Consider the following 16,679-nt stretch of genomic DNA (forward strand, 5'->3'; position numbering starts at 1 on the left):
AGAGGCAGAGGGTAGGGATCTGATGTCACACACTGTACAGCATAGGGCACAGAGCTGAATGTAATCTGAGACCTGAGTGGAGGGAGAGGTCATCCCCACACACAGTTTCTTAGGGAAACATGCACAACTGAGGCTGTCAATCATCTACTGTGTGCTGGATGAGGGCAGGGATGTCTTCCGGGATGGCTTAGTGCTGTCATAGACTCTTAAAGATTATTCAGACAGAGCAGAAATTACAAAAAACACACTTGATGCTTTGGATAGAGGAACTTACACACTATAGAAGGATATGCTTTGTTCATGTTTCATTTCAGGGGTTTACAACCACTTTAAACTGAAAAAAAAAAATATTACATATAGGTAGCAACCCAGTGGTACCTGTATATGCTGGAGGCACTGGATTATGCAAGACACTTTAAGTGTACCTTAAATCAGCTAATACAAGCTATCTACTCTGGGCTAATATTTATTGATAAGAATCTAGTGGCTTTGAGTCATGTTCAATAACAATATATGGAGCAAAATCAATTTAAATTAAGCTCACTGAAGCCAGAGAAGAAATAGATAGATGCTATTTAGTTGCTATGGACTACTACAATTTACTCCTTGCACTTATCAAAAATGTCTATATATGCATTGGAAAAGACAGTATCCCAATATTTTGATAGAAAATGAGAAGCTCAGATGTGGACAACCAAATGGTCAACTGAAAAAAAAAAAAAAAAAAACAACACTCTCCGTTTGGTTTACTTTCACATTAAAATATATTACCAATTAGACTCCCCTCAAACTCGTATTAGAGATACCCAATATAGAAAAACTATACACAGGAATGCATATAAAGCAGAAAACACAGACTAAGACTAGACATACACTTTTTAAAAATATTTAAAAGTAATATATGACCGGCATGGCGGATATTTCTCCCCAATTCCAAAATCAATTCCTTCAAAGTAATATTTTAATTTTAGCTACATTTTAAAAGTCTAAATATCCTTATATAGGTTTTTTCATGTTCGATATCGCTAATATAAATATCAGGGCAGTCTAATTACTAATATTATATATAATATATATTTTATACTACCACACAAATGACAGAAAAAAACATGTGCATGCTATACCTGTAGATGATTCCCTTGTTGTGGAGGAAAAAGAGACCAATGGCAATCTCAGCAGCGTAAAACCTATATAAAAAACATATGAATAGTGATAACATAAATATAATATGAATCCGATTCTAACCCCACCCCAGGTACAACAGCCTCCACCTTTATGGGAAGGCTTTCTCCAAGAAGAAAGTGTCTGTAAGAATTTGTTCTTATTCAGCCAAAAGAATATTTGTATGTTAATGTACCGATGTTGGATGAGAAGACTTGACTCACAATCCTCATTCCAGTTCATTTCAGTTCTTTGCATTTGTCTTTTTGAAGTTTGCTGTGTGCACAGGCGCACTGTCATGGTGGAACAGTTTTTGCCCCAAACCTTTGCCACAAGGTTGGAAGTGTACGACTGTCTGACATGTCTTTGTATTCTGCTGCACTCCTGAACGTAATCTGGATAGGTGTCCACATACATCTGGCCATATAGTTGTAGGTGTGATGGTCAGATGTCCACTAATTGTTTGCCATAAGATGTATTTCTTTGTGAAACTGATTCTTTAAACCTCTACAACGTCTAGCAATATCTTCTTGATGATTTGTCTATCTACCTTTGATCGTGTGATACTCAGACCATTTTATGTTACATAAAACTGCAAGAAAAGCCAAGTTGCCAGGATACTTACATGGCATGGGGCTCCTTAAACTTGCCAACCTGTTGGATGTGATACATCAGGTCCCCGCCATTCACATATTCCATAACAAAATAAAGGCGATCCTAGAGATAGAATCACAATCATTTAGTGCACAGGTGATCTAAATATAGTGGACGCAGAAGAATGCACAATGATATTCTTACAGAGAATCTTCAAGGCAATCGAAATAGTCTAGTGATAAGTCTTGGTGAATTTTATATAATATGCTAACGTGTATGGTGGTTTGACTTGTTATACTGTGCTCTCCAGTGGCCTTGCCCCCCGCCCACCCGTGTGCTTCCCCACCAGTGGCAGAACTACCAGGGTCGCACTTGTGACCGGGCCCTGTTGTTCTGCCTCTATGAAGGGGGGGGGGGTCCAAGCAGTGTTGTGAACAGTCTATTACTGTAGGGACAGTTTGAAAAAATGTAGGGACCAGTGGCTGCAGCTGAGCCGAGTGTCTACACTCTCACAGACACAAACTCAGCCAAGTGAGCACACTCCCCCTCCCCTCATGGACAGGAGTGGAGAGAAGAATACAACCTGCTCCTCCTCCTCCCCCGCCCCTATTCCTTCTGTGTCTGCCTGGCCCACTCTCCTATCCCAGACGTGCAGCTGTATCTGACAGAAAGGAAATGTGTGGGTGGAAAATGTAAATGATGCCGCTGCCTGAGTCATCCAATAACAATCTTTGCCCTGGAGCGAGTGAACACTGAGCACTGCAACACACTGTGATCACCAATCTGTTCCCATCTCCCTTCCTTCTCTCCCCATCTGCCTCTCTTCTCCTCTATGTTCTTCCAAGAGCTTCACAAACTTGCTCACTTCCAGGTAACACTTAGGCAGCCCATACAGTGATCACTTTTTTTCATTCAACCATTGGGTTGAACGGAAAAAAATATGATCCAATTCCCCCCATCTACACATTCAAGGTGGATGGGGGAATCCTCCCACTGAGACAGTGATGAAACTACTAGGGTCGCACTTGAGGCCAGGTCCTGGCATTCCACTACTGTGGGGATTTCCAGCCTCCTCTTGTGGTCCTGCTCCTGCTTCTAATAGCTCTGGTCCGGCGTTTCTGTCTTCAGAGGCAGTGCATTAGGACCCAGTGCTGGTTACGTTATAGTGCTAATAGGCTCATGCATGGGACGGCAAGCACTATTGTAGACAGCTGAGCCCCCCCCGCCAGTCGCCTAGCAGCGTTTACGCTGCATAGCCTTCTCCTGTATTGTGTTTTCAGTTCCTGACCATCTCCTGTAGTATGTCTGCAGTCTCTGACCATCTCCTATAGTATGTCTGCAGTCTCTGAAGATCTTCTGTAGTATATCTGCAGTCTCTGACCATCTCCTATAGTATGTCTGCAGTCTCTGACCATCTCCTGTAGTATGTCTGCAGTCTCTAACATCTCCTATAGTATGTCTGCAGTCTCTGACCATCTCCTGTAGTATGTCTGCAGTGTCTGACCATCTCCTGTAGTATGGCTGCAGTCTCTGAGCATCTCCTGTAGTATATCTGCAGTCTCTGACCATCTCCTGTAGTATGTCTGCAGTCTCTGACCATCTCCTGTAGTATGTCTGCAGTCTCTGACCATCTCCTGTAGTATGCCTGCAGTCTCTGACCATCTCCTGTAGTATGCCTGCAGTCTCTGACCATCTCTTGTAGTATGTCTGCAGTCTCTGACCATCTCCTGTAGTATGTCTGTAGTCTCTGACCATCTCCTGTTGTATGTCTGCGACCTCTGACCATTCATGGATTCTTGAAGAGGGGCCCTGAAGTTCCCAGTTACACCTCTGACCGTCATGTGCTTTTTCTTAGGAGAAGCTATTTACTCATGCTGAGAAGAGAAAATTAATAATGTTAACTTCCCAGGCCACATCTAATCTATGCACAAAATCCAGCTGGTCATAATCTAATTATAATATTCACTGGTCTTCATTAGTGACATATTTAACATAGGGGATTATTTACACAGGCCTGATGTTTGCTGAAATTGCTTTGAACTATAAAGAAAAGCTTTTGAGAGTTTTCCTCACTTTCTCGGGTCTGAAGCAATACCTGAGGAAGAAAGGAAAAAGAAAGGAAAACTCTTGAAAGCTTTTCTTTTAAGTTTTAGGTTAGTACAATAAAAAAGTATTATTGCATACTGCATTACTCTCGTTTTTTGTCATCTTATTTATATATACTTATTTAGTTGTTTCCAGTGGTATGATTTAGAGGTGAAAATTATTAGTGCCCTCCCCCCAGTTATGACTGTGGTATCTTATGTGCCCCCCCATATATTGTTCCTAGAGTCACCACTGGTGCTCTCCTTCGAAGCCAAAATATTAAGGAGCATTATAGATAAAGCATACCACAGTTTGAAATGTAGAATGAAGTTGTGTCAGGAAATGAGGCCTATCAGACAAGGCTAAGACACGTTTCTCCACCATGGTGCACTCCACATCATCATCCTGTATAATGACATCCTTCTTCAGAATTTTGATAGCATAGAGTTCATCAGATCCACGTCTCTCAGCCAACATGACCTGAAAAATTAGGAACACAAGTAGAAGATGAAGATAAATGAAAGCCCAATGGAAACCATTTATCAGGGTAATCTGGACACTGATTTGTCTGCTGATGCCTGGTAGAAAGCAAAATTAAATTAAAAAGACCTGCTAAAATAAAAGCAGTTTGGTCTCTTATGTTTTTAGTATTCATTTTAGCATTTTGTACAAATTTTAGGAGCTGCTGTAATTCGTTTTATTTCAGTAGCTTATTCTCAGTTTCTTGATACTAATTTTAGGAGTTAATTAATTTTATTTCAGCAGCTTGGTCTTTCAATGTTTTAATACTTACTTTTTTAGTACTTGTTCTAGTAGCCATTTATTTCTATTATAGCCTGATTTTTCTGTATTTTTTGCACATTTTCTTATTTATGCAATTTTATACATGTTTACATTATACAGGGTGCTGCAACATAACTCCTTTTTTGAAATGCATGCAATTCAGGCTGTAGCGGCCATAGCGGGGCGGGAGTGGTCTCAGGCGACAGGCGTAGTTCTAAAGTTTTTGTTCTCTTCCAGGTCAGTCATCATCATGCGTTGGAACAGTGAGCAGCGTGCATTTGCCGTAGAGGCCTACTTTTCGAACAGATTTTCTGTGATCGCAACCCAACGCACCTTCCGACATCGCTTCAATGTAGCCCCGTTGGGCCGTGTCCCGGACCGGAAATCAATTGTTACGTGGGTCACTACATTCAGACAAACCGCGAGTACGACAAGACGAAGAGCTGGAGTCCCTCGATCCATCAGATCACCTGAGAACATCGAAGCAGTGAGAGCTTCAATCTTGCGATCCCCGCAGCGTTCTGCGCGCAAACATGCATCTGCCCTTGGACTTTCGGATCGTTCAGTGAGGCGAATTCTTCACAATGACCTTCATTACCATCCGTACAAGTTGGCGATTGTGCAGGAACTCTCCGAACGCGACTTCAATTCTCGGAGGAACGCATGTGAGGCAGTACTCGAAAATGTCCCTGAGGACGCAATTGTTTTTTACAGTGATGAAGCCCATTTTCACTTGACTGGATGCGTCAACAAACAGAACATGCGCTACTGGGCCGACACCAATCCTCGAGAATTGCATCAAAGGCCTTTGCATTCATCTAAAGTCACAGTGTGGTGTGCAATTGCCTCAGCTGGGATTATTGGTCCCTGGTTCTTTGAAGAAAATGAGGTTACAGTGACAGTGAATTCAGACCGGTATGTGAACATGTTGGAGGAATTTGTTTTTCCACGACTTGATGAATTGGACTTAGGGGACATTTGGTTACAACAGGACGGAGCAACGGCTCACACTTCAAGAGCATCAATGGCTGTTTTAAGGGAACACTTCCCGGAGCGCCTCATCTCAATAAGGGGTGATTTGGAGTGGCCAGCCCGCTCCCCCAATTTGGCCCCTTGCGACTTTTTTTTGTGGGGTTTTTTGAAATCCCGCGTTTATGTAAACCGTCCAAGGACCCTACAAGACCTGAAGGCCATCATCCGCGCAGAAATTGCCAACATACCCACTGCTATGCTGGTAAGGGTCATGAAAAACGCCAGAAATCGGCTTATTCAGTGTATGGACAATGGGGGGCGTCACCTACCTGATATGATTTTCAAAACTGTGTAAAACAGAACTTTAGATATGTACCTACATTATTAAAAACAATAAAAACAATTCTGATTCATAAAATGGGTTTTATTGCGTTTTGAAAAAAGGAAGTTATGTTGCCGCACCCTGTATATCCACTTCCCTTATTGCATGTTTTACTGTGTATATCATTTGTACCTTTCAATATTCTCTAATTCAGTTGAGAAAAATGTAGTTCATCTGGCAAGTTTGTTGTTATTATGTGATGCACCAGATTTTGTGGTATATACTCATATGCAGATATAGACAGCATTATTATGCTTACTCTTGTAGCCCTAATGAAGGGGGAGTGGTGTTGCCTCCAAAATGTATTGCCTGTTTTTATATGGCTTTGTTGCCAACGGTTACAATTATTGTGGACTTTTTTAAATCTGGTTTTGGTCTGGAGCTCTTCTTTGCATTTCTATGGTCTGAGCTACTGTTGGGTGCCCATTGAGGAAAGCCTTGTTGTGTGGGAGCTGTCTCACCAGAACTAATCGGCTTATTTGAAATTTTCCATAATCTGATTACATTTGCAAGTCTAAACGTTCCCAGCGTCCTTTAAGTATGTTGTTCTTCAGTTCTATTTGAGTCACTGGCTAGAAACATGTGAAAAAGTCAGAAATCTTGCTCTTAGAAATATGCATGATGAAAAAATTAGTTTCATTTCGGATTCATTTGTTAAGTTAGTCATTTCATTTTGTCATATTTGTTGTTAGAATGATTTATTTTCAGAATTCATTTCATATATTTGAATTTGTTTTTTATATTCGTTGTTCAAAATTGATTCATATTTTCGGAAGTTATTTCGGAAGATTCTGATTCATTCATTAGTTTGTCATGTTATTTCGGCCACTTGCTTTTGACTTCGATGCAACTTGCTTGTGACTTAGATACAACTTACTTGCAACTTTGATATTTTGCTACTTTGGCTTTGGCCAATCATAACAATATAGAGTGTGACACATTGTAGAATGTATAAAACCCTCTGAAGTCACAAACAAATGAATACGAATAAAATTGTTGTTTTTGTTATAATTTATTACGGACTCGTTGAAATTCATTACTATTGTGATTTGGGGATGCGGATACATCCGAATCTCCGAACAACAAACATTTAATCTGAATTTCAATTCGTAATGAAAAGAATTGCATAGATCTACTCGCTCTGTATACTTGCTCTACATCAGTGACTCAGAAAGTATTGAACCCGTTAAACTGTCACAATAACCAGTCAACTAGGATTCTCTAATGTATAGTTCACCAAAAAAAGAGAAAAGAAAAAAAATACTTCCAAATAGTTCCCAATTATTTGTTATGAAAAAATAATTAAAGTGCAGTAAAAACATAACTAAACACCTTGTTTCAATGGCTGGTTGTACAATTTAAAGCTGCAGTTGCTGCAACTAATTCTTATTTGTAGCTGATGATCGGGGTCTTACACAGCTGTGGGTGAATTCTGGCCATTTTCACTACACAGAACTACTTTAAGGGCCTGTATCAGTGGATTCTTGTTCACTTAACAACTGCCTCTCCTCTCATACAAGTCTATGGACTTGTGCAAAAGCAGCTGAAGCAGGTCATCAGCCCCTATAATGAATTCTGAGTAACATCAGAAGCATCTCAAACTGATCTTAACTGAACAGTTCATTTACTTATCAACATAAGCCCTTATTTCAGCTACATTTGTTTTTCAAGCATCAACATCTCTTTTTGTAGTTCTCCCAACGATAATCAGAATAATGTCAGATTATGCCTCAAATACTGGTTTTGTTTAGATTGATCCATTCTTGCTAGGGCAATAACATTTTCATATTAATCATTGTGTATTTATTTTCCTCTCATGACAACAAATTTACACAAAAGAAAAACTGGGCTAATTTCACTTTTTGTTCATACCCATTAATAGACCAAGAGCTCACAAAATCTTCTGAGCTATTTAACTGTAGGAAAACTTTAAAACTAGAGAATACTGGAAACAAGACAAACATGTATAATCTTTAGTTTTTTCAAAGCACTAAAATCTTATGGTTCTACATAACAGATGGGAATCCACAGTAATGGGCCTCTAGGTTACTGAGAATGGTCTGTTTTCAATGCTGCAAGAGGAGCTTAGGGATTTACTCCAAAGTCCTGAGAAGAGGTTTTGGCTAAGGCAATGCAAAGATTTAAAAGGAAAGAAATCAGCACAGCGCATTGCTTTAAAAGGAAAGTTAAAATATTATCTGTCAAACTGGCAATAATGTCTTCCAGTTTCTACTCACACTTCTAACAACAGATAAAAATTGCCAAAAACAACTTTGATTTAAAACCTATTTTTTTGAAGCTTCTATTGTTTTCTGGGTAAGTTACATAGGCTAACTACCTGACACAATGATACTGAACATCCCCCTCTAGTACCCATAATTATAAAGTATCTTTAGAACCCTGTAATTTTATACAATAACTTAACATGTTTCCTTTTCATTTCCTCTCTTTCCTCCCCTGTAATATTTCAGTTTCTCTCTGAATCTCACACCATACCATTTGCATAATAAATTAGTTGCTTTTTTTCTCTTGGTCATATTCTTAACAGTAAAGCATGTAGAGAGTAGATTCCTTTTGTGGCAAAAAATGCAGTCATTACTTAGGACTCAATTTTGGTGAAACATAAGACATTTATATTTTCATGTTTATACCTATCAAAGCTGTAGAACTATTTAAATTTGACTAATCACTTTAGTATAATAAAATAAAAGTTGAATTATGTGATGTATTTTGGGAGTTCCCCTGTAACATAATTTTTATACCAGTTAATCCTGCCAGTAGGTCAGTTATTTTTCCACTTTCTGAAATAGGGTGACAACACTGTTTGTTGTGCAAAGAAATTGCACAGCAGTGTTATCACCCTGTGGTCAGATTAGTCCTAGATGCAAATTTAGTTTTAAATGGGCTAGGTAAGAAACAGACAATTTAAAGTCGAATTTCAGCTAACACTGTTGAAACCGTTATAGTAACAAGTTTAATTTTCTTTCTTTTGACTGAATCCTCGTCATTCCTCTCCCTGCATAGTTGTTTAATTGGTGGAACAGTGTCCTGTGGACTCTTTACAGTTCATCCTCTGGCTCTATACCCCTAAAACTGAATTGCTAGCACAGTAAGGCGATAGTCCAAACTACTCTTCTCATCATAAAGTCTAAGTGTACTGATGCAGAACAGGCAAACTATCTCTTTTGCCTTGTGTGGCTATACATTGATCTTGTTAGCATGGTACTAAGGCTAGCTATTTGACTTAAGGAAGAAGGGGCTGCAAGATACAGATGGCTTAGGGGGCAGAAAGTATAAATTTGGCCCCAAATAGGGTATTAAGTAATCTATAGCATTAGCTATGGGCCAAAGAGAAAGCTACAATCTGTTTTGACTACTAAGTAAATTAGGGGGTATGAATCCTTTGCTGAAGTGTACTAGTAACCACATTTTCATTTTAAAAGATATGTAGTGAATGCTACTGATATAACTTCAGTTCAAAAGTGAAACATTTTTAGCATACTGTGTCTATATTTTAATCAACAATATTATATTTTCCTTAAAAATGTAGAAGCTTGCCTATCAATTCTAGTAGAAGAAAGTGTACTACTGCCAGATGAGTGACATGGAAGCTATCTTAGAGTTCAGTGCTGTGCTATAAAATTATAATATAAACAAAAACATTCAAAAGTCCAAATCCTTAAATACACGTTTCCAAGAGAACTAAATATACAATGCAATAACCAGTTGGTGTGAACCACCACCAAATAGAAGACTTTAATCTGCTTACCAGAGCAATATAACTCCCTATAATTAAAGAGTCAAATAGTGCATTAGAGTTATATAGGATTCCAAGATGCCAGCCTCTTCAGATCTCACTCTGTCAAGGAATTCCTGCAGTTAGAGGTATGCCAACACAGTCCCCACCTCACAATCAGGGATCCATGTGTTCAGATAATGCCAGCAAAAAGAGAATCACAAGCTCAACAAAGTGTGAAAACTACTAACTGCTACAAAAACCCCAAGATGAGTGTCTCTAACAGTGAAAATCAATCTTTAATATGACCATGCTTAGTGAGGACCACCACTGCAAAGATGACACAAATCTGCTTACCAGAATAATACGACTCCTTGAAAGTAAAGAGTCAGAAAGCTCACTGTGAACATAAATACATCCACATTCCTGGCCTCCATGTTTCTCTTTCTATAGAGGTGTTTTGGGGAGATGTTGTCACGGCTCTCAGCTCCCAGTCAGGAATCTATGTGTGCAGGTAGATACCAATATGGGAGAAATCATAAGCTCCCCATAGTGTAAAAACTAACTGGCTTTTAATATAAAATTTAAAAATGCACTTACAAGCAAGTTAAAAGAAACAGCTTTGAGATGGTAAACCCCTAACAGGAGAGATTCCTTGACAGAGTGAGATCTGAAGAGGATGGAATCTTGGAATTGTATATAACTCTAATTTTCTATTTCACTTTTTAATTTTAGGGAGCATATTTTTCTGGTAAGCAGCTTAAAGGATAAGTTCATCTTTGGGAACATGTTACATGTTCCACCCGTTCTTATCCTTTAAAGTCTTCTAGGTGGTGGTGGTTCACACAAACTGGTTATTGCACCAAAGACTGAGTTCTTCCCTTGGAAACACTTATTTATCGATTTAGACTTTTGGAAGCTTTTTTTTGTTTATAATATCATTTTGAAGTGCAGCACTGAACTCTTGGATACTGTTTTTTGTGATAAATATCTCATAGCAAGCTAGCAGCTTAGGAATTTTGTGCTTCTCACTAGCGCAATTACATTTTTGGCACTAATGAAAGCTATCTTGTTTGATGTCAATAATACACATAGAGCCTGAACTCTGAAGAATATACTGAGAAGGGTAAAGTCTATGCTCATGTACAAGCTGGGCACATCACAAACTGTTATTTCCACTGAAATAAGCATTATATATGTCACATGGTTTTGTCATTCTTATTTGGGTACACATGTATATTCATTTTTTATTTCTAGGAAAGATGATAAATTGGAGTAAAGAAAAAACATGTTATCTAGAGATGCAACCTATTTCATTGCTATCTACAAACAGCCTTAAAATGGCCAATGCAACTGTTTTGATTGGTATAAATAAAATAACTGACAGCCAGCAGCAAATAGAACTTCTACTCACCTTTCCAAAACTTCCTTTGCCAAGTACCATGAGAAAATTGAAATCAGAGATGTGGAAGCGACTTGTTCCAAAAAAGCTCACACGCTTAGAGTCTGTGGGGCTTGGACTAGGGGCTGGGCCTCTTCTAACTTTCTGCATGAAAACAACAAAGTGCAGAGATAACAATGATTCATCTTTGGAAGAAATTAAATGTTCTGAGCTTAAAGGGAAATTTTATATATATATTGTATATACTGTATATACCGCATACATATATAAACACACACTGCATATATTGTATTTTTCTAGAATTTGCAAAATCACTATACCACGGCAAAAAAAACAATAGTCAAATTTCTCAGAAAGTGTTATCTTGTGACAATGGTAGTACCCTTTACTTAGGGTCCAAGGCAGGCAGATGTACTGTACGTGTTGTGCCTGCTGTTGATCTATCCACAATCTAACTATACTACATGTTTTAAGTTAGGAACAGATTGATGGATGGATCATATCTAAAACCAAGCTGTCTTTGTAATGTCTTGGACCATAAGTAAAGCAGTACTGCTATAGTGGCCACCCCAGTGGCCAAGTGGGCTCCACTCCATTCCACTTGAATGGGTAATCTTGCTTTGTATTTGTGTTTATATTCAAAACTAAAAATTTCCTCATTTAGCTTATGGTACTGCTACATAATTTGTTAGGCAAGAGCTAAGGTTGCTTTTGTTCTTGACATCAACAGAATATTTTGTTCCCTTTAAGCTCATTTCACCTGGACCATGTGAACAAAGAATAGACATTTTGAACATGACAACATTTATGACAGACAGTGATGCTAGCATGTTGTTATGTTTGAGTCCTAGAAATCTTACCCATTATAAGCAGAGCACCATCACACCGTTCCAAAACTGCAGTGGTTCTTTTCTACAAAATCTTTTATCCAGAGATATATTAATATTATACAGTTTTGTTGGGTACCATATATTTTACTTTCACAGTCACCTTTAGAAGAAATCATGAGATTCATATACCAAATTTTACACAATCATTTTTTTGAAATTGTATTACTAGAAAGAGTCAAACTTACTTATTTGTGAAGAAAGCTCTTCCATGGACAAATGCCGCCCACCATCAACAATCATACCATGCTTCCAGTCTCATACCTACCTTTCAATATAGGGCTTCTGCTGACCTTCAGAAGTCATACAGCTCCCTTCTCTGTGATCCCCTGTTTCGTCATCAATTAATAATTCCTGTTTTTTTAACAAGGTAATCAAGTACCGAAGTGGATTTATCCAACCACAAACACCATCGTCTTGTTCCATTAGTTGCACCTCTAGAGTCATTATACATAGTTATGCTGTCATTAGCTCTCAGCAGATATGTCTCTAAATGCAAATACATTTGTTAAATTGATTTGCAGGTCCATAATGTCATTGTTTAACCCCCGGTACTCACAAACTTCTATCTTCCAGACTTAGATTGTAAGATTATCATAAATAACCTGTGTTCTGTTACCAGGCTTCGTGGAAAATCTGAACTGAATGGAGCAGAGGAGACAGTGGTCCAGTGGTTTAAGATATTATCTTAATTAAAAACCTCACAGAGAACCCGATCATTGTACAGTATATGTACACAAAAAAAATGAAATCTAGAGCACTCACACAATGTTGCAAGAAGACATTTTGACCTAGTGCCTGGGTGCTTAGGTAGGCTTGTTTATTAAGGTTTTAGCTATTTTCTTTTCCAACACCTGCCAAATATTTACATTCTGACTGCATAAAATACACTGCAGCTTTTCATTTTGGCAGTCTTGTGTGCATGAAGCCTTACATGCAGGGCTGGTGCTTCCGCTAGGCAAACTAGGGCATCCTGGCACCTAGGGGTGCCTGGGCAGTGCATAGGGTGGCACTCTCTCTGTGTGCGACGCCGCCATGTCATAACTGAATATTTAGCTGAAGGGAGGGACTTCAGAAGGGAGGAAGAAAGGACAGAGGTGTCTGGGGCCAGTGTAGCAGCTGAGCTGTCGCTACTTCCAGTGTTTCTCTTAGACTCAGTCCCTTACTGCAAGCCGACTGGTGACTGCTGATCACTGTGGAGTTCCAGCCCTTCTCTTCCCATTCATCAGCGGAGGTCTAGCTGTGCCTATGGAGGTAGGTAATGTCTGACTCTGAGGTTTTGTGTCTGTGTGAGTGTGTCCCAAACATCCATCACATGTGTAATGTGTTGGTGAGTGATGACATCATCACAATCCCACAGCCTGCTCTTCCATTGCCTGCTGGACCTGCTGATCTGTGTCATTGTTGGTGGTGGTGTGTTATGTTGGATCTGTCACTGTGTGGGATCGCTCAGTTCAGCTGCCTGCTGTCACAGCCTTTTATCTCCCCCCCATTGCCTGGGGAGTTCCAGCCTGTGGATCCATCATCCTCCAGTCACTGCAATTGTCACCCTGCTACTGCCAGCCACAGATACAGTCTGTCCATGACACTGATTTTGTCTTTAACATTGATGCTGGTGGCATCTTATGGCACTTATTTTTGCAAATTAAAAGAAATTTAGCAGTTTCGTGATTGGCTGATTTAATATTTTACTGTTTTTAAAAAAATATATTTTTTTTGGGGGGGGGGGGGTACGCAAGTAGCTGGTCTTGCCTAGGGCACAAAATAGTTTAGCACCGGCCCTATTTACAGGGAGAGAAAAAAATAAATTGATCGCTTGTTTTGTCCACGGTTGTCTGCCTTGCCACAACTGTTGTTCTTTAGAAAGAATTTTAAAGGCCTGATTTGAGGGAACCAGAGACACTAAAATAATACAGAAGAACGAAAAAAACTTAGCAAGTCAAAAAGGCACACTGGGGATTATGTAGTGAAGCTACATGGTAAAACTATTAAAACTATTGTAGATTAACATGCAGTTTCTAGCTTTCTGATAGATCCCTATGTGAAAAAATATTAATAGGACAAGCAGAGTTGCATTTGCCATGAGGCATTTGTGGACACTTGTCTAGTCAGGAATACCAACCAACCAGAAACCTATAGACTGTTCATAAACAATGCACATGTTTGAAGCTCTCTGCAATGAACAAGTTTATTTTCAATAAAATCCACATTAGTCCACACTCCCTAGCCCCCTAATTTAAACTAACAAAGAAACACCCTAACAGCTTTTTATTTATCTCAGCATAGGGCATAGAAATCTTTAGCACTAACCACACCTATGCAGTGAGCCCCCATAGACTAGAATAGGACCATATTCCAAGTGAAGGAATCACTCCAACGTAGTATACAGGATGCTGCGGATGAGTCCTGGACACATGCTATGTGTTACCTGTATTTGGGTTATGGTCCCTTTAAGAGAAATGGTTGGTGTACTCAAGGGTCTCATCCATGCAGAGTGAGAGGTTTCAGGACAGTCAAGTATAAAGGAGAGGACTGATTTGCAGTTCTCTCTGCGTTGATAGTTGCCTATTCGGGACTGTGTTGATAATTGCCTATTCGGGACTGTGTTGATAATTGCCTATTCAGGACTGTGTTGATAATTGCCTATTCAGGACTGTGTTGATAATTGCCTATTTGGAATTTTGGAGGTTCAGAGTGATATTTGGGTAAGAAAGAACCTCCACCGCTGATTACGAGGGGGTTAGGCAGCTTCCAGGAAGCAGCACTTAAGACAGGATGCTCCTAGTGCTGGGTGTAGAGTAGTAGGAGTTTGGGAGAGAACACCTGTCCAAGTGCAGCATGCATGCTGGAACCTGCATACAACTAAAGCTGGACTTTTCTAACTTTGGGGTAAATCCTTTACATGAACTTTGCATGTCTTATATTTCATTTGTGCTCAAGAAAAGTGGACTTTTTGTGTTGTGTTGATGATATCAAGTCAGTCTTGTTTGCTGATGGAAGCTCTGTTTTTATTTGCTTTAAAGAAAAAAATAAATACAACAGCTTCTACATAGTTTAACACAATCGGCTTTGCACATGATCTCAAGATTCTATACCCCTGAACTTTACAGTAGGGATCCCTACATAGGCACAGCTAGCAATGAAGAAGATTTTGGCCTGGATGTACAGACATAGGTAGAGAAAACAAAAAATTGTCAAAGTAAAAACTTTTAGTGGCTAAAAATATTACAAAGTATTCTGACATATAAAGCCCCTTCTTCTGGTATTATGAAAGACAAATTATAAGTACCTGAAATAAATAATATATTATGAGGCACTGACTGGCAGGATCTAGGTGAACAGTGTGTGTCACCTAGATTTCTCACCTACATATGGTGAGGGGGCTCCAGGATTTGTTGCTGATGTGGAGAAAACAGACTTTTTGTTTTTTCAGAGTCTTAAAAAGTCCTGTTTTAGGTCTTGGAGCCTGGAGACTTTACAGAGCTTTGGGCAGGTTAAAGCTTTCACTCCTAGGTCTACCTTTATATGTGAGAAGAATGATGCTCCGGACACTCTCAATCACTTTCGCTGCTGTGTAACAAGCTGACTGCTGAAAAACACTCAAAAAAGTACAAGAATTGCTTGTTTGTTTTGGGGACCCTGTTAGGGAACACCCTGATTTACAGAGGTTGTGTTTTATGCTAAGGGATAGCCGTACAGAACCCCAAGAGTGTGAATGAGCTGGTGTCCTTTATGGAGTAACATACTGAAACCAAGGACTATCTCTGGGGTCTGTCCTCCAGGCTGATAATTCCTGCAAACAGGAAAACAACAATTTTGGGTAAGACTGTACCTGTTTATAAAAGGGATAAACAGGCTTAAAAGGAGAAAAGTGAGATACCCATGGGTGCCAAATATGAGCAACTTACTAGCCCCCAAGGAATCTCTTCCATGGAAAGAGATACAGCATATAAGCAGTCATTGTGTCATTGAAAGACTGGGATATTGACTGCCAGATGCATTAGCTCGATATACAGAAGTACTGTCCACAGAAATGTGCCAGTGGTTTAGTCTTGTGCACAGTTTCAACAGAATCTCAATTGTTGCCACCTACAATCCCCAGCTAAATACCATAAGTAAAATATCAAAAGAAATGCAACCCATACTTTATTAAGACAGTCATCTAATGATTCCTAGATATCCCTCTGCTCTCCTACCGCCTCCCAGTCTAGAAAAACAGCTAGTGAGAGATGCTTTGAACTGATCAACTGTAATAAGAACATTCCCAAGTGAGAATAAAAGTTGTGAGACATGCATGCATATTCCGATACTGACCTCACAACAGTACTAACACATCTTGGATACGTTCTGCACTATCCAATGTGGACATCATATTGCGCATGAAATGTCCCTCCAGAGGGATCTACTTTTGAGAAATGAAACCAAGACTGCACCACAATACTAAATCACTTTTAAACCAATTTTAAAATCATTTAAAATCATTGTGACATTTCTGTGGGGAATCGGTATGCCAGGCCACCACAAAGAACATATGAAAATGCTTTTTCTAAAAGGAAATTTCACATGTGAACAGAAGAGAAAAATGTGGGAATATAAATGTATTGAAATGTTTAAGACTCTGCAAGAATGGTTGAACATAGGGACACAATTTGTGACCATTTTGTAAATGAACTATCA

General features: G+C 39.2%; 1 protein-coding gene across 2 annotated transcripts in view; it reads right to left on the reverse strand.

The window, feature by feature from the left end:
* PRKCG (protein kinase C gamma) overlaps nt 1-16,679 on the reverse strand; it is a 470,455-nt gene that overhangs the window by 29,949 nt on the left and 423,827 nt on the right. For both annotated transcript variants that reach the window (XM_089690977.1, XM_089690976.1), the window contains 4 exons: nt 11,128-11,259; nt 4,147-4,320; nt 1,787-1,878; nt 1,125-1,187 (listed from right to left, as the gene is read on the reverse strand). In XM_089690977.1, the coding sequence (XP_089547103.1) occupies nt 1,125-1,187; nt 1,787-1,878; nt 4,147-4,320; nt 11,128-11,259 (461 nt within the window). The remainder of the gene's footprint in view (nt 1-1,124; nt 1,188-1,786; nt 1,879-4,146; nt 4,321-11,127; nt 11,260-16,679) is intronic.

The sequence above is a fragment of the Staurois parvus genome, unplaced genomic scaffold (assembly GCF_062004578.1).
Source record: "Staurois parvus isolate SC_StPar_1 unplaced genomic scaffold, SC_StPar_1.0 ptg000548l, whole genome shotgun sequence".
Classification (NCBI taxonomy): Eukaryota; Metazoa; Chordata; class Amphibia; order Anura; family Ranidae; genus Staurois; species Staurois parvus.